General features: G+C 37.4%; 1 protein-coding gene across 1 annotated transcript in view; it reads right to left on the bottom strand.

The window, feature by feature from the left end:
* The window catches only part of Epha6 (EPH receptor A6), an 839925-nt gene that overhangs the window by 217855 nt on the left and 600800 nt on the right, over positions 1 to 21270 (bottom strand). Inside the window, exon 11 of the mRNA XM_050149039.1 lies at positions 16253 to 16438. Coding sequence (XP_050004996.1) covers positions 16253 to 16438 — 186 coding nt within the window. The remainder of the gene's footprint in view (positions 1 to 16252; positions 16439 to 21270) is intronic.

The raw sequence follows: 21270 nt of genomic DNA, 5'->3' as shown, positions 1-21270 counted from the left end.
AAAAAAAGAGACTTCAACAAGGGGTAGTAATACCCCTTTTAGTAATGTACATGAAGTTAGAAATACTAGAAGATGGATGAAAGCACTTAGGCAAAACAGAAGGCAACAACTGTGCCCAGCATCTCACTATTTTTTGACATAAAGAGGTAAAATAAGAACTCTAATTTGCAAAATAACAGATATTCACGAAAGTTCATGTAATCAAAGAGGGAACAGGAAATCATCGAGTTTATAATTATAGTTTCCAATACTAAAATAGTATGAAGATAATAATTTGTTTTCCTGATAATAGTCTTAAACTTTCTCTTTTCCCTTTTGTTAAAGCTAGTATTTTTAGAGGTACAAAGAGTAAAAATTTCAGCGGTGAGTGTCACACCTGGATGTGAAGTTTGGCTAGAGTGCTACCTGGCAAACTATTTTTATATCAGTGCATGTGGGCATGAAATCATGCAGACCCCTTACCTACTTTTCTTTTAATTCAGAAATCAATGCTGAGCACTATGGGAAGCCTTCTGAAACTGGTCATATTGAATATAAGTTTTCCTTCCTTTCCTCTATTGACAGAAAACAATTTTAGAGTAAATTTATAATTTTATGTCAGTATACTTCCCTTGAGTAAAATTTATATTGACATCATTTTTATTAATTTTCTATGCTGCTATGCTTTCTTTGCTACATTTATTAAGGTAATATTTTGGTATTATCCCAAATTCATTAAAAACAATGTTAAATGTATTAATACATGATATTCCTGTGAGTAGATGAGTTTGAAGTAAGTGGATGAATTAACACTAATGACTTATTTCCATAAGGAAATTTATTGTTGTTGAAGCATCATTATATATATATATATATGTATATATATATGATTTAAATGTCCATATACATACACACATACATGAAATTTAAATGGTGTTACCATATAATGGGGAACAATGTCACCCCCAGACATTACAAGCTATCAAATAAAAATTGTAGTGCCAGGTATGGGTTGCTTCTTTCCTCTTTGTTGGTCAGTGGGATCCTCTAGCCAATCCCACCAATATCACGGGCTACTGGCATTGCTTTATTTTAACACATGGATATTAATGGTAAGACCCTATTTCTGGGGATTACGACATACCTGAGTCATAGGACATGGACAAATCAAGCTGGCATAGATATAAAAGATTCATCCATAGTAGCTAACTTTAATAATGGAAGAAGATCTTATGGATGTGATTAGAGAAGTTATGAACAGTCTTTCCCACCCATGAGCCCTGGTAGCTATAGTAGTGAGTAGAGTGGAAAGATTTGCCTACTGGTGCAATGTGGTAGAATATTATGGCAGTAACCAGGGACTTTCTAATACTCCATGCAGGATGAAAACCATACTTGCTAGCATTTACTGGGCCGAAACCTGTGATTGGTGGTCATAGGCCCTAATGGAGAACCCAGAACTATTATTCTGCTAGAAGGACAAAGTAATACATTCCCTTCTAAGTTCTTATCTTTACATCCATAGATTAGCATCTCTCAACCCTCATCAGAGAAGCTTCTTTTTATAGGGGATAGCATTTAATATACAAACTTACAACCAAGCAATTTGCAGAGAATAGGGACGGTGGCATGATAAGCTCAAAGTGGAACAGTTATAAAACAGTTCTTCCCACTAGGGCTCAGAGATCAAGAAAGAAAGGAGAGAAAGATTTTAATAGAAAGAGGGGTAGAAATCTCCAGCAAAAACAGCATTTGCAGGACATGACAGCCCAGTTGCACACAGGAAGTCACAGAAGCTATGAGTGAATGTATAAGACAGGTCAAACCGGCCCAAATCCTGGCATGAGTGTTGGAGGGACTTATGTAATCTCACTCCTACCTGAGGAGACATTGGCAATTGATGGCTACTGAGAAGGGAGTATCAGCTACTTCAGGGATACGCGCCCCAAGAGACTGCACACACTCTGACACACATATGCATACAACTCCAAACGAACTTCAAGGGTATTAAAAATATAGAGATAGAAAGTACCTAAAGTTGAGAGAAAAAGTGTGGTAGTGCAGGTAAGGGAGAAATTAGAGGGGAGGAAATGGGGAGTGGAGTTGATTTAAACACATTATATGCATGTGTGTGCATATTTAATATAAATTAAAAAGTACTGTATCAAAAACAGAATTGTACACTATACAAAAGCAAATATTAAATAGTTACTTAAGAAGCTAACTGTCCAAAGTAGACTTCTGTTTGGTTGTTTGTTCATTTTTTTCCCCTAGGCTCTTTGCAAAATTCTTTTCAAGGATCATTTTGGCAGAGAGTGAAGAATAGGCAGTGGTGGGTCAACAAAAAAAATCAAGACAACATAGAAAAGCTGTGATGCAGTTGCATTAGTCTAGCAAAGGTTTCATTAAAGCTTGAGAATCATGAAATAGACCAACAGATTCCCTAATGTGTTCACCAGCAGAATCTAACCTGAACAAAGAGAGTCATACTTTACATCATAAAACTGGGTTAGGGAAGAAAGGGGGCTACTAGATATTAAACAAATAAGCTAGCTCCAGCTTTCAAAAATCAGAAAAAAACACTGTATCTCTAACTGCATAATATTATTACTTCTCTATCAGTGACCAATTGTTTAAGGAAAAAAATTTAGAAACTACAAAACTATGATCATGAATACATCTAGTGCTATCCCGTGAGATTAGCTTCTAAAATAGTTTTATTTTCTAGCCCTACCTCTATCAAGACTAAATTAAACTGTGGGTTTTCTTACAATTCCTATGTATGACATATTATATTTCTTTGTCAAGAGGGTTATCTTTTTCTACTGTGAAGGGCATGTATTTAACACATGCAGAATGATATATATGCCTCCTTTCATCAAATTTCTAACAAGACTATTGATAAATCCTTTGACTCAAATTTTATTAAAATGGAGGTTTGTTCCTTTTACACCAGCTCCTCCACTAATATTTTATCCTCCCTTCTTTCTCAGTTAGTTCCTTCTTTATTAATTAAAAAAAGACCAGGTCATGCCGGGCAATGGTGGCGCATGCCTTTAATCCCAGCACTCGGGAGGCAGAGGCAGGTGGATTTCTGTGAGTTCGAGACCAGCCTGGTCTACAGAGCTAGTGCCAGGACAGGCTCCAAAGCCACAGAGAAACCCTGTCTCGAAAAACCAAAAAAAAAAAAAAAAAGACCAGGTCCTTTTGTTACAAACTGAGATGTGCACCTCCTTATAATGCAGACATCTCTTATTGCAAAACTCTAGGTAGTGCACCAACAAACCAGTAGCATTATTTCGGCTATAAGAAGTTTTAATTTTTTATCTTATGGAAAAGAGTAATTTTTAGCATATATGTGGCTGTTTAATTAAGACATTTATCATTTGATAAACACAAAATCCCATTTTCTTAGCTGGGGCAGCTCCTATGAAATCGTTTGTGAGCACATTGCCTATCTTTCATCACTGGGAACCCCGGTTGGCTTAAACATGGTAATTTGGAACACTATATTTGAAAGTGAAGAAGCTTTTTAGTCTGTTTCACAAAATTTGCTTAGTAGCACTTAAGCAATAACTCCACTAATTTTAGATCCCTCTTGAGAGGTGTTTATTCATTTTCTTGAACAAGCTAAAACCTCCACCGTCCTCACCACTGAGTCTTCCTGTCTTTAAATTGCTTAAAGCTTGGTCCCAGCAGCAGCAGCTTTACACTTCCCACTTAGCCTTGCTTTCCCAGGGGATATTCTGGGATTTCTCACCGCAGTATAAAATCTATATAAAGAGCCCCTAGCTAATGGGGACATTTTGGTACACTTCCATCTTAGGGTAATGAAATGGTTCAGGCATCGAATATATGAAATAGTGGCAAAGCCACAGTGGAGCAGTAGCCTGCTATGCGTATGGATTGCTGTAGCAAATACAACAGCATTTCTCATATAATATATGGCCATGTCAAAATGGAAACTGAACTTATTTCAAAAGAATCATGCTTATTAATGTTTAGGGGAAAGGTTAATACATTAAATTCACAGCTAAGAATCTTGAAATAGTCATCATGTCTAATGAAATAGAGAAAAATACCACTACTGCTTTTGTTTGACATTTGTGATGAGTGAACAATGAAAAACATGCACTCACAGTGATTGATGCAGCCTCATAAAAATGTCGGTCCATTCCCACCATTCTGTTGCTTTATTTCAATGCAAAGTGGACTAAAGTTGCCTTACTCAGGCCAGAAATCTCAACACTGTGCTTACATATCCAAGCCCACATTGAGACCGAGTACTGCAATTACCATTTACACATCAATGTGAGACACAAACTAGGCAATGCTTGGGAATATTTAATATTTAGATATGTTAATTAGTCATTTAGTCAATTTGGTTCTATATAAAATCCATGTTCCCAAACAATTAGTTTGTAATATAAAATTTGAGAAAAGAAAAATACCCCAGCATGATGATTATTGAGAGGTAGGAGAAAGTGCCTAAGTACGGACAAACACAATTATGAGAAAAGCTGTCAGTTTTATATGAATGTGGCAAACATTAGACAGAGTTATAGATAAGAACTGAGCTTAACATCCTAGAAAAAAATCAGGCTACTTATAAACTCTATTGTGTATAAAGCAATGTTCTAGGTATCATGACAGATAAAATAGAACCTGTATTTATAGATCAAGACATCTGTCATCCTTTATTCCAGTGTGTTAGAGGATAACCTTCATTCAAATATAAATAAATATAAACTACTTTTTGGGGATCCATACTGTAGATTTGGGAGGGAAGGTGTGTCACAAAAGAAAAGTACGGCCAAGAAGATAAATGGAGGTATGCACTGCACTAAGTTTAAGGTTTGATTACCTGGGTCATCATAAGTCCTCAGGATCTGCTACAGAGGCATTTGGTTGCTCTGAGTTCAGAAGAGCAACTCAGGTGCAAGAGGGAATTAGCATGGAGCTACTTAAAGATAGAAAGAACCAAGGGTGAGTATAGTAGATTTGTTCATCAGAACCCATTTTTAGATTAGCTGAAGAGATTTTATATACTGTACCATAAGTATAATCTTTTTTAAAAAATAAGCAAACAATGTTTTATTAAAGCTGGATTAAAAAGTTCTTTGAAGAGGACACGAATAGAATAAAAAGAATTTTTAACTAGTAAAAAAAGACTTTAAAATTATTGACAAAGTATTTTATGCAGAAAAAATAATTGTATAAAATCATAATTTAAAATCTAGGTAAAACTGAAATGATTCATCAAAGGAGAAATATAGACAGCAAAATAGACAATTGAAATATGCACAGAGTCAGTAGGAAAATAAAAATTAAAATGTAAATGAGACTCCCCTGTAAGTTCACCAGAACAGCTAACTTTGTTTGCTTTAATTTGTTTAAATGACAGAACTAAGAACCATGGGTGACATCAAGCACCTGCCATGATCATAATCACTAGTGGATATGAAGAATGTGATACTCAGGAAAATAACTGTTTGGCAGTTTCTGATAAAGTTAAATATATATTTATCATATGATTCAGTCATCCCACATTAAAGTAATTACCCAAGAAAGATGAAAATACATCTTCTCCTAGAAATTTGTACTTACACGTTGGCAGAAACTTTATAAATGAACACCTAAACTACAAACATCTTCGATGTCCTCCAGTACCACACGTAAAACAAACTAGAATAGCCCTCAACTAGAACCATGAATGGATTTCAAGAGCCTCCTGCTAAAGGGATGAAGCTAGACTGAGAAGACTACAAGTTATATAATTCTACTACACAACAGTCCTAAAGAATGGTTTTCATTAACAAATACAGAGAGAACGAGAAACAGAGAAGTTAGCTTCATAATACAACTAAAATAATTGTTGCAGATAGTATCTATTAATTGATGTTAAGACTAATAATAAAAATTGAGAATATTTTCATTGTCTAAATGATCTGTCCTCCAAATACATACTATTTTCAAAGGAATAAAGAAACCACTTTTTTTTTTCAGTACAGTAATGTAGAAGTTGAAGTTCTAAAGAATGAGTTTCCCAGATTGTTTCATTCTGCACTAAGAAGGTGTATCCACCCTGTAATGCTCCCATCAACAGAAGTAGAAGCACCATATAATAACAAGAACTACAGAACTAATTGTTGTTGGTGGCTGCTCAGACCAGAAATAAATACAGAGAAACTATATTAACTACAATAGTGTTTGGCCAATAGCTTAAGTGTATTGCTAGCTAGATCTTATATCCTAAACTAACCCATCTCCATTAATCTGTACATCATAGCCTATCAGCAAAGTTTCAGTAGGCTTCAGTTGAGGTGTCTGTATCCTGTGGTGGCTACATGGATTCTCACTGACTCTGCCTACTTTCTCCCAGCATTCAGTTTAGTTTTCTTGCCTAGCTCTTTTCTGTTACACCATTGGCTGAAAGCAGCTTCTTTATTACCCAATGACAATAAAACATATTCACAGCATACAGAGGGGAATCCCATATCATCTAATGTGGAAGACATTCAGAAAACAAACCAATTAATATTCATGGACAGTTGTCAAGATCAAAGACAAAGAACTGAAGAACACTCACAGATGCAAGTAGACTGAGAAGATATGAGTGTTAATGGTGTGTGGGAGCCTGGAATAGATTAGTAGAGCAGAAACAAGAGGCAGCTCTGGAAAGGTTGGTAATTGTAATGAGACTCCACAATAAGGACTATAGCTCTGACTCTCCTACCTGTTTACCTTCCTTCTTTCTTTCCAATCTTTCTTACTTAGAAGATCTTAGTATATTGCCCAGTCTGGCCTCAAAGATTTGAACCTCCTGGTTCAGGTTCCCAAGAGCTGAGTCTACAAGCATGTGCCACCACCCCTGGATTGTTACTTGGTTTTGACATTAATCTTACATTTATTAGAGGAATTGGCTGAAAGTTGTATATGAAGTCTATCTTTTCTTAATATTTTCTCTAAGTCTGAAATTATATTGTGAGAAAAAAATGGAGGAAAAGTCATAACAACATGCTCCAATAATGACAAAAGCAATAGCAATTGAAACAGCATTAAAATACAGTCAGCTCTGGGTTCAGTTCTGAGCCCGTCCACAAATTCCACACAATAAATGAAGGTTGTGTTAAATTTCTGTCATTGATTCCACAGATATTTGAAAATAGAATTTCATAGGGGAGGCTCCATAGTTATTTGGGGATTTCAATAACTGGGGTGGGGGGAGTTTACAAGTTATTTACCAAACTTACATAAGACTGTTAGCAACCAAGATAGGCTTCTTAGTACACTGAACTGCCCTTTCCTTCAACTGGCTGGCCATCTTCCTCCTCCTTTTCTCCTGAGAAAAGACAGGATTTCCATATATAACAGCCAGTTATGGTATATCAAGATTCAGTGATACAAGGTACCTTCTCTTCTGTTAAAGATGGAGGAGATAACCTGGTCAGAGAAACAGGTCCAAAAAGCAGGCAAAGAGTCAGAGATAATACTTGTTCCTACTGCTAAGAGTCCCACAAGGCTAAGCTACAACTGTAACATATATGCAGAGGGACTAGGTCAGTCTCATATAGGCTCCCCGGCTGTTGGTCCAGTCTCTATGAGACCATATGAGCCTAGGTTAGTTGATTCGTGGATTTTCTTTTGGTGTCCTTGATCTCTTTGGATTCTACAATCCTTTATGTCCCTCTTCTGCAGGATTTCCCCAGTTCTCCCTAATGTTTGGATGTGGGTCTCTGCAGCTGTTTCCACCAGTTTCTGGATGAAGCCCCTCTTTAATGACAGTTGCGGTAGGCATCAATCTCTGAGTATATTAGAGTATCATTAGAAATTATTTCATTGATTTTTTTTTGTTTTGTTCTATCCTAGGTATCCGGGCCATCCAATCTAGGTCATGGCCTTCCAGGCAGTGTACTAGGGGTGGGCTTCCTTTCATGGTATGGAGTCTTCAGCTGGACCAGGCATTGCTTAGCCATTCCCACAATTTCTGTGCCACCTTTACCCTAGCACATCTTGTAGGCAGTACAAATTGTAGGTGGAAATTGTAGTTGGGTTGGTGTCCCTCTACTTGAAGTCTTGCCCGATTACAGGAAATGATTGTTTCAGGCTCTGTATCTCCCATTGCTAGGAGTTTTAGCTAGGGTCATCCTCAGAGATTACTGCATGTTTCCATTGTACTTAGGTTTCTAGATCATCCCAGAAATGCTCCTGATTCCAAGTGTCTTTGCTAGTGCTCTCTCCCTCTCGCCTCCCTGCACCTGATCCCTCCTGTTCCCATAGCCATTCCGACCCCTCTGTCTACCCATCAGCGATGTTTATTCTATTTCTCTTTCATAATGAGATGCATGTGTCCCCTTGAGCCTTTCTTGTTATTTAACTTCTCTACATTTGTGGACTGTAGCATGGTTATCTTTTATTTTAAAAATAATATCCACTGATAAGTGAGTACATGTCATGTTTGATGACTTTTTTATTAAAAAAATATTTTGTGTGAATACAATTTTATTTGTAGTCTCTTTTCTCTCTTTGCACCTGTGGTTTACAGGGTTAGAGTGCTACCTTTGTACTCAACAACTTGTTATTAGGTTGCTTTCAGAAAACTGTTAATACTTATGACCCTCTACCTCATCATTAGCATGATTAGGGATGCAGAGAACTGGAGGAGGGGGACGCAGCTGAGAGATAGATGTAAAGATGTGATTTAAATGAATTATGTTAGGAAACTTAAACACTGAAGGGACAGGAATACATTTCCTTGGAGAAAATATTTATTCTCTCATAAAGAGAGAGTCTACTCTGGCAGCAGGAAAATATACTGATTATTCCAGTTCCCCAATTAGGCCAGCAGTGCTTGAACAGAGTATGACAACAAGGCCACAGGCTATGCCGTCTTGTAATCATTTACTACAGTCACATTCATTTCATCTGGCTTAGCTGTATGTATATGTTATAATTCCAAGAGCAAATACTTTGCAGTAAATGTTCTACAAATCCCTTGAGTCTCCTGAAATTGCACAGACATAATTCATCACTATTTTCAGCAACAGCAGAGTAAATACTTAAGGCTAGTAAAAGAAGAAAATCCAGAAAGTCTATCCCTGATGTAGGGTTCCCCTCTTTATGCTATGAATACCATTGATGAATAAAGAAGCTGCTTTGGGCCTATTGCAGCACAGAATAGGGCAAGGCAGGAATTATAAGCAGTTAGAGGAGGAGAGAGTAGGTGGAGCCAAAGAGATCCCATGTAGCTGCCACAGGAGACAGCTTGAACTTGTTGGTAAACCACGAGCCACGTTGTAAAATGTAAAATAATAGATATGGGTTATTCAAGATGTAAGAGCTAGCTAGAAATACATTAGAGTTATTGGACAAGCAATGTTACAATTAATATAGCTTCAGGGTGATTATTTTGGGTCTGGGCAAATGGAAAACAAACAAGCAGTCTCCATCAACATACTGCCTTTTCTCTTTTTGGCTGCCATTCCTATGCTCCTTTTCCCTGGGTTACAGCTTCTCCACAGGCCCTGCTCCTTTTTCCTTTCTTGACAGTAGGGAAGCAGGTTGTCATCATGTCTAGTTTCCTTAGACCCCAGTGATACCAAAATGCTTTTCTGGTCAGTTTGATTCCAACATCTTCTCAGAATCATTTCCAAACACTCACTAACACCAGTGGGTGCTCGTAGGTCCTGATGACAATGCCCCAATGTCAGCTTAAAGTAGTTGCAGAAACACATCATTCCTGCCGGGCAGTGGTGGCACACACCTTTAATCCCAACACTCGGAAGGCAGAGACAGGCGGATCTCTGTGAGTTCGAGGCCAGCCTGGTCTACAAGAGCTAGTTCCAGGCATGAAAAACTACAGAGAAACCCTGTCTTGAAAATGTAAAAAAGAAAGAAAGAAAGAAAGGAAGGAAGGAAGAAAGGAAGGAAGGAAAAGAAAGAAAGAAAGAAAGAGACACATCATCCCATGCTCCATGCCAAAAATGGGCTAAAATGTTGAGACAAGGGGGAACTCCCTGACATGGGGGAAAAATGGCTACCTATAATGTCCATTGACAACCAAAAAAAAAAAAAAAACCCAACAAACAAACCAGGAGGCCCAGAGTTGTCAATTAATAAATTTATTAGCTAAAATGGTTCTTAGTTCCCAATAATCACACTGGTACTTGTGAAGGGGAAATGTAGGATGCAGCCATGAGAAGAGGCAATGCCTGGCTCCAAGAAAGACCACAAAGTGAAACTACCTAGGCACCACCCAGAAACAGACCATCCAAAAAAATTGTAACATTCCAACCACTGTAGATAGAATCATGTGCAAGCACATGCCCATCACTTTTCACCAGGACACCCCCCAGACACCTGCCAGCCAATCAGGGATCCTAAACCCTAGAAATCCCTCACCCCCACCTTTGCTATCATAAAAACCCAACCCTAACCAAACATGGGGCTCTCTGATCATTTCAATACATTGGGCACACCTGAGTCTGTGTTTGCAAACTTGTTTAAAATAAAGGCTCTTTGCTTTTACACAAGCAAATTGGTCTCCTTGTTGGTTTTGGAGGGACTTTGAGGAGTTGGGCATAACAGAAATAGGTTGACAGTCATTTTATTTTGCAAAACATGTATTCTATATGCCTGTTCTACTCTTGATGTTGGGCTTCCTCCCAAGAACCATTTACTAAACTTGATCCCAGTATAGCACTTTGAGGAGAAGATGGTGGAACCCTTATGAGGTAGGAGGTTCTTAACTTAGCCAAGTGCAAACTCTAAGAAAATCCTGGGTTCTAATCCTTTTTATTCTACTCAAAGGATAGAAGATTTTGCTCTACTACCCTCTTCCATAATTATAAGCCCTAAATATTGTAGCTAATCAACCACATACTAGAACCTTCAAAACTGTTAGCTAAAGTAAGCCTATTATTTTATCAGTTAAATAATATTAAATATTCATCAAAGTTACAGATTCCAGACTATTGTCCAAATCATGATGTTGCTTTTAGATAAAAAATTCCCATATTTTTCTAATTTATGTATTATAAATTAAAAAGTTTGTTGAAAATTTCATTTCTTTCTTTTATTTATTTATATTTTTACATCCTGAAACTTGCTACCTCTTTGAACAATCAGCATGAACTTAATTTTTTCCTTTTGTTTTTTTTTTGAGATAGTATTTCTCTGTATGTTTTGGAGCCTGTTCTGGCAGTAGCTCTGTATACAAGTCTAGCCTCAAATTCACAGAGATCTGCCTGACTCGGCCTCCCTTGTACTGGGCTTAAAAGCATGCACCATCACCGCCTGGTATGAACTTAAATTTATAATAATGTTGGAGGTAGGATGATCAGCCATCGCTAGGATAAACTTTCCTTTTGAACATCTCATGCTTCTGTTTGATAAAAAAATCAGAATTTATTAGGTTTATATTTGACCTCTATGTTTTCTACTCTGACTTTCACTTTTCTTTCATTCAGAAAAAAAATATATATAAGGCTTAGAGAGCGTTGGTGATTAATTCCTAAGTAAATAGCTGGAAATGCAGTTATTCAAACTGTGGAAGTTTAGAGGATTATCTTTATTCAAGAAGGATAATCCTATCCTAGAACTAGGGAGCATATTTTTATGCATGTATTACGATTTTTTGACTGAACAGAATATACTCTTTTTGTTGAGTTGTATATCAACTTATAAAACTCCCTGGGAGTAATTTACAATATTCCTGAACATACAAAGGGTTTGGACAACTCTAAATGATTCTCTTATAACTTCAGTATTGAGCCATGGAGTCTTTAAAGAATATCTTAGGAAGGAATTATCTTTGGGAATTTGTTTGCTACTGGAAATGACTTCTATTTCACTTTACTGAGTTTTTTTTTTTTATTTAGCAAATATAGTTAGTGTTTATAAATGTGTTTTTACTTAGCTGGAAGATAGACAATGTTGTTTGTCTCATAGTAACTGCACTATATTTCTTCATCACTAGGTTGCAATTCTTATCTTCTTATAGAAAGGCGGCCTTTTGTCTCCTGGTGATGTAGCAAATGTTGCTGATATCTATGGTATTACATATTGTGACTACCTATGCTATTAATGATTACAAGTCTGTCCTCCAACTGATGGCTTCTTTTTGCTTCCCAGAGATATAGTATTTGTTGAGCATATGGCTATAACTTATTATCTCTCTTTCCATTATTTGTATCTTATCAGGCTAATGAAGATGTTATGTGTATCATATAAATAAGCTCAATTTTTATCAGATATACTATTTTGTATAATGCAGTTTTAAACATTTAGCTTCAAGTTTAAAATAAAATCAGATATATGTACACAAATAAAAGAGTAGAAGAGATTCAAAGAACTGTACAATGCATGTTTCCAAGAGAAAGGGCTCTAAGACAAAAATATACTCATTTTAAGTAAGAACGGGTGCAAGGATGTTCTGAAGGTTTTTATCTATAATATTATATCACTGTTAATGGGAAGTCAATGTATTTGTTTCCCAGACCCCAAGAAAGTCTATAATCAGACCCTTGTACTGCATCATTATCTTCATCAGTATCATCTTTTATGCAGTGGGGGCGTCTTTAGGGAACATTAATTGCTAGCTATCTCTTAGGTACTTAAGGGCAATCTTGGAACAATTACCATGTATTTATGGGAATGAGGTATTCATTTATTTATTGCTTTTCTTCTAGCATTCCCATAGCACTTGACTCCAGCTGATAACAGTATAAACAGGCTCACTGATTTTTTCGGGAATTGCTTTTCTCTTATGCCTACTATGTTCCTTGCAGCACCTCAATACACCCTTATGGGGCTCACTCTTGGCAGTTAAAACTATAGTGCTGATTGGCATCAAGAGTGTACTAAAGCTATCTTTTCTCATCAGTTTCTCGTAACAGATATGAGAATTTTTTTTCATAAGAATAAGACTGTAATACTGGTATGTGAATCACACAAATTTGTCTAAATAGAAGTCACCTATCTAGTTTATGGATCTAATCTTTCTGTTGGTTATTTGGGTGCTTATGAGAAATAAACATTTAAACTGATGGCAAAATGTCAACAATAATCTTAGTAAACCTATTTATTTGACTTGGGATAATTATTTTGTAGTGTCATAGCTCTTTCCTTTTTATATACCCTAATTTAAATACACATAAAATATGATAACACACAAAATCATACTACTGAATGAAAAGACACATGATTTAATGTATTTGCTGGTGGAAAATAAAGATCTCTTACTTTCTAAACTTTGAGTTTTTTTCTGATCACTTATTTCTAGATATTTTATGTGTAAACCTTTCCAAGAGTACTTTGGCATCAAACTTAGCTTGTCACTCATTTTAAAAATTAAATTTTGCTTGCCATATAAATAAAAATATGAAAACAAAGGAATCATTTGAAATAGTGAGGCTAATGACAGAGTCAACAGATGATGCTAAATTCAGTATACATAAATGATTTATCTTGTATAGAAATCCTTTGCAGTCTTAAAAAGGGGACTGAGATGCTCCAATAAATGATATCTGGGTTAATTTCATAGTGTTTTACAGACATAAAAGTTCAGGATAGAGATTTTAAGTAATTTATCCAATGTGTACAAATCTTAACTAGCAAGAGCAGAATTCCAGTGATTTATTAGATTGGTCTTTTATTGCTGTGAAAAAATGAATTTTAAATTTCATGACTTGAAAATAGTTTTACATGAAATTTTCAGGCAGTTGGATACTATGTGCATTTAACAAAATAATTGTACCATGTTATCCCTAGGGTCTCTAGGGGTGAAGAACTAAGAACCCAAACTATAGGTTCTTGGCCAGATTTATAATTTCAAGCACGTGTTTCCCTCTGTGGAGCAGAACTTAAGTCCAACTAGAAAGCATTTGGTTACCATGTTAACGTTTGCGCCACTCCTGCACACGAGCATATGTATGTCTCTGTTCATAGAGCAGTATAGCTCGTGAACTTCCTCAGAGAGGCATCTTTATATAGTGGATGGTGGTTCAAAGTGAGAGACGTGTCAGTGGAGGGGGTCATCTAGATCTCATTCCTCCATCCCACAAGGCTCAGAGACCATGACAGAAGGGGGAGTGGAAAGTCAGTAAGACCAGAGTGAAACAGTGCTTTCTCTATCTAATAGGAATTCATAGTATGCATGTTTGTTCACCCAAGACTTGAACAAGATTAAGCCAGTCGACTTTCTAGTATAGCAGGGGAAAAAAAAAAACTTACAAGCCTCAACCCCTATCGGAGGAGCTATGAACAATTAGAGTTTTAGGAGGGGAAGAGTGACTGATTTTTATGGATGAGGCCCCTGATACATTACAGTACAAGTGGATGGTCCCACATCTAGAGAAGTATGTGGGCAGCAGAAATTTGACCCAATGGAATATTAAAAATAATGAAAGAACACTAACTTGGAGTAGATCTTGGACCAGTTAGAGGAAGGGGTGGGAAGATAAATATAATTAAAATATATTTTTTTTTCTTCACAAATAGCCAGCTGCTGGTATCTGAGTAGTTTGGGACTTGGGTAGGGTTGTAATGTCTGAGATGGTTCACTCAGAAGCCTGGCATTCAGAGCACTTTGAATGGGACTGTAGGCTAAAGTATCTTTATTTTCTGCTTTAAAAAATGTATTTATTTATCTTATTCATTCTCCCCCCCCATGTGTGTATGTGTGTGTGTGTGTGTGTGTGTGTGTGTAAGGGAGATGTGAATGTGGCTGTATGCATGTCACAGCATGGTGTTGAGGTCAGAGGTCAGATGTCTCAGTTTTTTCCTGGCACCCTGAAAAATAACTCAGTCTATATACACGCCCTCCAACCTATTGAGCCATCTTTTTGACCTTCTTCGCCTTGCGATACTGCAACTTGATTGATTGTTTTTACTAGACATGGAGGTTGAGTTTCAGGAGAAAGAATTCTAGATTACAAACACCAACAACTATATACAACACCACGTGTCTTACACTTGCTAATGTCCAACTGGCTAAGGTTGGGCACATGGATGAGTTCAGAGTACTTGTCTATGATACCTACTCATGGGTAAATATTGAAAGACTGTTAAAATAACTTCAACAAAACCCCCACTAAAACGCTTAGCATTCCAATCACTTTTCTCTGCTTTGTAAACTCTTGGGGCTGCAAGTAATCTGCTCCCTTGAGCACATTTTACCAATGCCTTGTGTGAAGTATATGGAGATCTACCAAGTAGAGTTGAGCAATGCTGTTAATAGTTATGGCATTTCTAACCACAGCATAAAATTCAACTTCCCTTAGATGGTTTGAAAAATATCTATTTATTCATATATCTTTTATTTATTTATTATTCGTCTGTGTTTGCATGAGTTTATATGCACCACATATCTACAAGAGACTGTGGTGGATTGAAGAAATCATTAGGTCCACTGGAACTAGAATTATGTATGGTTGTAACTTGGCAGTAGGTTCTGAAAACCCAGGTCCTCTGAAAAAAACAGGAGCTGCTTCTAACCACTTGGCCATTTCTCCAGACCCTACTCCTATCTTCAATAGCTGTTAAAGAAATTTTAATTCTGTAAATAAAAATATACTTTCAAACATCAAAATGATTTCCATGGCACACTTAATGCCAGCTGTGCTGGACTTTATGTTTAATTCATCAGTGAATAAAAATGGAGAAATATCGTTACATTTTGTGCCTTTATCATTGTTCAAATATACGCATCCAATTTCTTAAAGTATAGATATAATTTTGGGTTTTAAAGCAATTTTCTTTAAAAAGAATGACCTTGATTCGATTATTTCTATAACAGGAGGATTGTTATTGCAGTGGTTATCTTTTATTTTACTTTATATCAACTATAATAATTTATTAATAATGCTATTAATAGAGCTGACCTCCAAATAGAATTTTTTGTGGAAATATTTTTCTCTATGGTAAAGCATTTTACATTTGTCTATGAAATGCATTTTTAAGTGGTAGTATTTTATTTTAATGAATCAAATATTGATTTCAGTCTTCTATTAATATTGATATTTAGAAAAAATATAAATCCTTTAATTCTGAATCATTATGCTAAGTTAAATGAGCATATTTTAAAGGTAATGTCATTTCAAAATGCCTATGCAAACCCTGATAGTGTTTAGGCCTCATAGCAGGACACTGAGAAGTGATGTCAGAAGACTGCATTTTAATGAAGCTGTTGTTGTCATAACTATGGCATTCTATTATGAATTAATAAAAACTAAAAGCAGTATGTGAGAAGTAGTGAGGAAAATCAGAAACTCACTTTTGGTGACAACACCTTCTAGGCGAATGATGTTGGGGTGGTCAAACTGACCCATGATGCTCGCTTCTCTCAGAAAATCTCTTCTTTGTCGATCCACGTGACCACCCTTCAGTGTTTTAATAGCAACTGGGATCTCCCTTTTCCCTGGTGTCTTCAAACGCCCACTGCAGACTTCCCCAAATTCACCTTACAAAACAAAGCAGAAAACATTGGTTTAAAACAAATCCTTCTAAACCAGAAAATCCAAATTACCTTGTTATCATTTATAAAAGAACCTAAAACATGTCTTTTAAATTTGCAATATTTATTTGGAAATGCTTTTTGTTTAGTCAGGAAATGCCTGATGTATTTATAATGAATAATAGACTACCTTTCCATGTGTTACACCAAGGAAGCTCTGTTGAGGGGCATTCCTGATCTGCTGCAGAATTATTTCCATCCAGCAGAATTAGAGGTAATAATGTAAATCTAGAGAAAAGCAATAATTACTAAACTTAGCTGTTCCTGTTCTCTGTCCTAAACTCCTGAGCCAAATGCCATCTTTGTTCAGAGAATTCACCAGGTTTTGTTGTTTATTTGACCTCTGAAGTCAGATGGCTATTTTATGACAATTAGAAAGCAATCTTGTCTCAATTAATTTATGAACATTGAGAAAATCCATGCTGAACATAATTGTAATAACTGATTCTATAGGATACAGAATTATACAAGATATATTGATGAAAATATAAATGTATGAAGATGAGTTGTTTTAGCTCTAGTTACATCAATAGATTAAATAAACAAATATTTTCTAAATAGTTACCACATGAATATCTGCTTTTAGGTTGCTGTGAGATACAAAGATGCATACAGTATTATCTTGAACTCATAGAAAATAAGGAAACGAATGCAAATGAACCACTTAGAGCATTCTATCCATGTAAATACTGCTTTCCTTAAGAACATTTATGGCTTGAAGACTTGCTGAGAGAGTTACACCTTATGCTGAACTGTGAATGATGGGCAGGCTGACCAAGTACAAGAGCAGTAGGAACAATAATGATGGGTGTGGTGAAGGTGTGAAGAAAATGGAGAAAAAGATTAAAAGGTAAGAAACAGTAAATGAATGATGAAGACACGAGGCGACTGATTCTGGGGGACTGTCATGGAAATGGCCACAGTATTTCTCAGGGTAACTCAATAAATTCAATAAAGATTAAGGTGGTGAACAAATAACTCATTAAAAAGTGGGGAGGCTTGTACATAGGTATGAATGCCTGAGTTTGACCCCAGAACCCATGTTAAGAACACAGATGTAGGGGAGGTATAGACAGGTGGATCCCATCCCTGGGATTCACAGTTTAAGCCAGCCTAGTCTACTAGGCAAATTTCAAGACAATGAGAGCTTGTGTCAAAAGCCAGGTCAATGACTTCTGAGAAACTACTTGAAGCTGTCCAACTGTCCTGCATACATAGCTGAATACAAACAACTTCCCTCCAAAAAAAAAAAAAATAATAACAGCTTTAAGATTCCAGAATCTAAATTTTTCTAGGAAAAATGATCTACATTTACTTAAGATCATAAGTTTGATGTTCATTTAGTAATTGGTAACATGAAAGCACTAAGACTTTATGTTAATGCAGTGGATTCCTTTTTTGCAAGAATAAAGGAAAAATTAAAAGTGGCATTATACCTACAAATATTTATTAACTGTAAACTGTCAGGGCTGAGAATGTGGCTCGGTTGCTAATGTTTGTCCAGCATATATGAAGCTCTGGGTTCAATTCTCAGCATAATATAAACCAGTCACGTTTGGACTCTTCTGGGAAGGCCAGCCATGGGGTGCCAGTCAAGGGGTACTGCACCCCCTTTTTCATGTCTGGCTTCTCAAGTGCCAGCCAGACCCATATGTACCAGTTTGGGAGAAGCTGCGTGCCCTCTCACATGGTTGCCAGGTAGGGGAATTTCATCCCCTCTTCCACAGCTGATCTTGTCAGGGCCAGACATGCTGGGGTGCCAGGCTAGGGAAGCTGAGCCCCTCTTCCACTACTGGCCTCCATAGTGCTTACCAGGCCCTGGGATGCCAGATCAGGAACCTGTGCCCTCTCTTCTATGACTGCTCTCCCTTGGACCAGACGAGGCTTGGGGTACCAGGCCTGTGAGGGTGAGACCCTCTTCAATGACTGACCTCTGCAGATCTTTCCAGTCAATCTCGGAGTGTCAGAATGGGGATGCTACACACCACTTCAATATCTGGCCTCCCCAGAGCCGGCCAGACCCTTAGCTGCCAGATGGGGAGCTGCGCCTCCTTTCACATGACTGGCCTCCCCAGGGTCAGTGGAAGCTAGGCCTCTGTCCCACAACTGGCCTCTTCAGTGCCAAAGAGTTCCTAGGGTGCCAGTCTTGGGCAGATGTGTCCCCAGTTCCTTGGCTGAGCTCCTCACATGGTGTCATGTGGTGCAAACTGGTGAAGCTGTGCCTTGTCTTTTATGACTTCCAGGAAGAGAAACTGTGTCCTCCTCTTACACGTCTTACCTCTCCTGTGCTAGACAGGCCATGGGGGGCCAGGCCAAGGAAGCTGAACCCCATCTGCCATGGCTGGTCTCCACAGGCCAGACAAGACACTAGGTGCCAGGCTAGGAAATATCCACCCACTCTTTATTGCTGGCCTCCCTGGGCAGACCAGACACTGGGCTGCCAGGCTGAGCAAGATACATTGACACATTCATGGCTGCCAAACAGGGACTGTGCCCCTTCTTTTGTGGTTGGTCTTCTCTGGGCCAGGGGTTATAGGCCAGGGAAGCTTGCCATGCCTTGGCGTGAGCAGTGGAAACTACAAATTTTCCACATCTGGCCTCCCTCGCACCAGCCAGGTCAATGGTTGTCAGGCCAGGGAAACCGCATTCCTCTTCCCTGGCTGATCTCTACAGGCCAGGCCTATCCCTGGGATGCCAAGCCGGGAAATTCCACCACCACTCCCAGAGGTGGCCTTCCCAGGACCAGCCAGGCCTTAGGGTGGCAGGCAGAAAAAGATATGGCCCCTCTTCCATGGCTGGCCCACCGGGGTTGGCCAAGCCCTGTGTTACCAGTATGGAGAAGATGTGCCCACGCTTCAGTGATTTTCCTTCACAGGGCCTGGCTAAGTGGTCAGGAGATCTTGTTGCCACTTAAGAACTGAAGTTAGGATCCCAGCACCCACATCACTGGTGCTTGCTGACTTGTAAGTTAACTGAAAAACTGCGAGATCCGGGTTTAGGGAGAGAGACTGTGCCTGCAAGAAATTAGGGGAGAGTGATAGAAGAGAATGCTCACATTCTCCTCTGGCTTCCACAGGCTCCTAGCTACACACCTACACACTTGCTCATACACCACACACTCATGCATATACAAACACATTCAAATACATACACACACTAACCAAAGCTAAGTAACAAACCAATCACACACACACACACACACACACACACACACACACGATCAAGTATTATTCATCAATAACTTTAGGTTATTTAAGTGTAAATCTTTTAATGGTGGAAAGAAAAAAAAAACCTTAAGTCTCTTCAGTTTACTGGTTTACAGTCCTAATCAATTGTTGGATGAGGATAGAAGATCAAATTATAATTTGTGGTGTTTTGGGTTTCAGTTATCCATACTTTCTTTACATCAGTTCATCACAGACAACCAAATGTTGACTATATGTGAATAATAGCCACTGTTGATTAATTTTAAGTAAAAAGACAATATTTTATTTCTAAAATTATATGCATACGTGTCTGCTAGAAGTAGAAAGTCAAATAAGATACTCAGTTGTCATTTTTACTTTATTATTATTATTGTTATTATTATTATATTTATTACTAGGACTAGTAACCATATATTACAAAAGAAAAGGCACCTCCTCAGGAGGTAATAGGCTGGTAAGCTGGGAAAGGTAGTTTCAAAGCTGAGACTTTGTCTTTTATACATTAAAAATTCACACAAGCAAGGACATGAAAACACTGGTTGTATGTTGTCCCTAGAGAATTCAGTGCTCATCTTATTGGACTTGACAAATCTTGCCCAAATTTTGCAAGAAATAAAAGAATATATTTTTAACTTGAAGCTCTCAATTTGTTGGGGGACAGATATTCATATTTCACAGAAAGTGAAGCTGAATTCTTTCTAAAGTTCTTTGATAGTGCTTGTGATTTTTTAAAGATTTTATTTTGTACCTAGAAATAATAGCTGATGGAAAATCGCAATATTTTTCTCAGCCTCTGGGACCTTTGTGGAGAAGAGATGTTTTAATATGTGTAAACTAATGTCAAATATACACAAGCCTTCTGAAGGTATTAGAAATTTGTTCATCAATCACACCTCTACCCCTAATAAATATATAGAAAAATAGGACATTTTTATTTGCTTTTTCTTGGTCTCTTATTGTACCTGAAACCATCAGCTAGCATTAATAAGGACTTGACAATATTTAGGAACAAAGTTGGTGGCCTAAGTCCAAATTTATTTGATTTTTTTCCATTCACATATCATAAGAATTCAAATAAACTTCTGAGTACAATAAGATAGACGATGGCCCTGCTGATGTTTTTATCAAGACAGAAATAGTAGTAATTTTCTTTGGTTTTCTGCTGTCTGAAACTCATGCATCTTATTAACACCAGGCAGGTGTTTTCCTCATGTCAAGCTTTGCTTGATCAGGTTGCTATCACACCTATTTCACCGGCACTAAATATGGTGGCCTGAGATTCCAGCTCTCCTTCATTTCTAACCCTTTGAGACAAGGAAACAAAAATGTCACACTCCTGTGTTATTTAAAAAAATCATGTGTATTAGTTTTTGGAATGGTAAATATGCTGTAAGGATCTGAGACTCTTAGTGAATGTTTTAGGCCTGGGCTAAAAAGCTCACTCACAAAATTTGTTCTTTCACAGAAGTCCTGGATATATCACACATATGAAAGTGTTTTAAATTGAGGTATAATTTCTTTCTTTCTTTCCTTCCTTCCTTCCTTCCTTCCTTCCTTCCTTCCTTCCTTCCT

This window comes from Alexandromys fortis, unplaced genomic scaffold (assembly GCF_014885135.2).
Source record: "Alexandromys fortis isolate MF-2015 unplaced genomic scaffold, M_Fortis_MF-2015_v1.1 scaffold_4, whole genome shotgun sequence".
Taxonomy (NCBI): Eukaryota; Metazoa; Chordata; class Mammalia; order Rodentia; family Cricetidae; genus Alexandromys; species Alexandromys fortis.
This window is presented reverse-complemented; position numbering and strand designations above follow the sequence as displayed.